Raw genomic sequence first — 2,406 nt, 5'->3', positions numbered from 1 at the left:
AAAAAAAAAAAAAAAGTATACATTCTATGTCCAGTACTCTGTAACACATTTTATGTCAGACAAAGTAGAAGAAACAGTCCCTATCTTCCAAGAATGAAAATAACCATTGGTAGTAGAAATGATGTTTATAGTTGGCCGTTTATTCTTTTTATCCAAGCTTAAATATAAGTTAATACTAGACCCAAACTTAGTTTACGTAGTTACATGTACATTCTTTTCATAGGGGAAACAGAAAGAAATTAGCTAATTTAAAGATATTCACAGTTTTTTTAACCAGAAATATTCACAACTTATTACATTTACACACATGGAATCATAGGCTGAACAGAAGATTCTAATGGGCTTCATGAAAGTTTTTACCTTAACGAATTATTCCATTAAATGGGTTTTGTGGTTCTTTAAAATATATTCTGCTTTCTAGAATATCATTAGGCTGGTTTTAAGTTGTACTTGAATTGAAAATTGCAACAGTAACAGTTTAAGGATAATTTCTATTTGGATTTTATATGCAGATACATGTGTAATGTTTTGATTCTTTCCTTGCAGTGCAAAATGGCAACTCTTAAGGAAAAACTCATTGCACCAGTTGCAGAAGAAGAGACAACAGTCCCAAACAATAAGATCACTGTAGTGGGTGTTGGACAAGTTGGTATGGCGTGTGCTATCAGCATTCTGGGAAAGGTACATTTCAAGAACACCATAGATGATAGAGAAGTTCAGCATGTGTACACAGTTTCTTAGGGCACCTTGGGATTTTTTTATATCTTTAAAAGACTTTTTTCCTGAACAATTTAAAGTCCTAGATGTAATCACACTTCACTTTAAAATATCTAATCATGTATCTCCTAAAACGATTACATTCTCCCTATCTGACCATAATAGTTACTACACTTAGAGATTTTAACACTGATGCAATACTGTCATCCAATATACACTATTAACATTTAAAATTCTCCATGTTGTCAGAATCATGCCATTTATAACTATTTTCACCTCAGTCCCAGATAATGAATTTTATATACTTGTCATGTCTCTTCATTCTTCTCTGATGTGGAACGGTTACTCAACCTTTCTTTGTTTCTTGTGCCATTGACATTCTTGTAGCATCCAGGTGAGTTCTGTAGCATGTCCCTCAATTTGTCTGTCTGAGGTTTGCTTGTAATTTTAGCTCGGGTTGAATTTTTTGGGTGGGGTTAGGACTAGGTGATGTCATGTCCTTCTCTGTGCAGACCATCAGGAGGCACATGATGTTTAACTTGTCTCAGTACTGCTGAACTTAATCCCCTGGCTAAAGTGGTCACGGTAAGCCTTCTCTATGCAAAGATCCTTTTCCTTCCTTTAATTAATAAGTAATCTGTGCCGTGCATGGCTTTTTGAGGTTGTAGGAATATCCTATTATGCCCCTTAAACTTTTACCTAATGGTTTTATTTTGAAATGATTTCAGATTTACAGAAAATTTGTAAGAATAGTAAAAACATAAAACTTTCACAAATACTTCACCTATATTTACCAATTCTTAACATTTTGTTCTTTATGCTTTCTCACCATATGTACATATACATATATTTGTATGTGTGTTTATAGATAGATTTATAGATACAGAGTTCTATAGAAATAGATACATATGTCCATGACATGTGTCTATATCTACCTATATATGGCTTTCTTCTAAACCATTTGAAAATAAATTGCAGATATTTGCCCTTTACTTCCAAGTCCTTTAGAGCAGCGGTCCCCAACCTTTCTGGCACTAGGGACCAGTTTCCTGGGGGGCAATTTTTCCACAGATTTGGGGTGCGGGTATGGTTTGGGGATAAAATTGTTCCACTTCAGGTCATCCGGCATTAGCTAGATTCTCTAGATTCAGTACTGGTCCATGACCTGGGTGTTGGGGACCCCTGTTTTAGAGTACATTTCCTAAGAATGGGACATATTCTGAGATAATCAGTGCAATTATCAACATCAGGAGATTTAACACTAATACCATACTGTTATCACCATCCACTTCTCAAGGCTCTATTTTTCCTGCATACCTCCGTAAACTTTTTGCCTTACCTCCTATGTATCCCTTATAGTTCAAACCAAAGTTACACTTTCTTTAGTTCTCAAATACTTGAGGAAAGAAGCCCTTTCCTTATTTATCTCACTGAACTGATTCCTTATTTCTTCTGATGGCTGCCTTAAATGTAGGAACAAGAACAAAAACGCTGCCTGCCTTCAGAACACACTGTCCCTTTGTGTCATATGTAAAGCCTGTCTGAATAACCCCTAACCAAGCACATTTCTGTTCCCAAAGTTTAAATTCTAAACCAGCAAACTGAAACTTTACTGAGAGACAGTTATCAAAAAAAATAAGCTAAAAAACATAGTACACACCAATGAAAGTCTTTTTTTTTTTTTTTTGG

At 35.0% G+C, this 2,406-nt stretch overlaps 1 protein-coding gene across 2 annotated transcripts in view; it reads left to right on the top strand.

Moving 5' to 3' along the window:
• Positions 1 to 2,406, top strand: part of LDHB (lactate dehydrogenase B) — a 23,594-nt gene that overhangs the window by 3,350 nt on the left and 17,838 nt on the right. Inside the window, exon 2 of one of the 2 annotated variants that reach the window (XM_017522960.2) lies at positions 547 to 681. The exons of the other annotated variant lie outside the window; for it this stretch is intronic. Within the exon in view, the coding sequence (XP_017378449.1) occupies positions 553 to 681 (129 nt within the window). The 5' untranslated portion in view covers positions 547 to 552. The remainder of the gene's footprint in view (positions 1 to 546; positions 682 to 2,406) is intronic. 2 annotated transcript variants of the gene reach the window in all.

Source organism: Cebus imitator, unplaced genomic scaffold (assembly GCF_001604975.1).
Source record: "Cebus imitator isolate Cc_AM_T3 unplaced genomic scaffold, Cebus_imitator-1.0 Scaffold25, whole genome shotgun sequence".
NCBI classification, from domain to species: domain Eukaryota; kingdom Metazoa; phylum Chordata; class Mammalia; order Primates; family Cebidae; genus Cebus; species Cebus imitator.
Note: the sequence above shows the minus strand (reverse complement) of the source record. Positions and strands in the feature narration are given on the sequence as shown.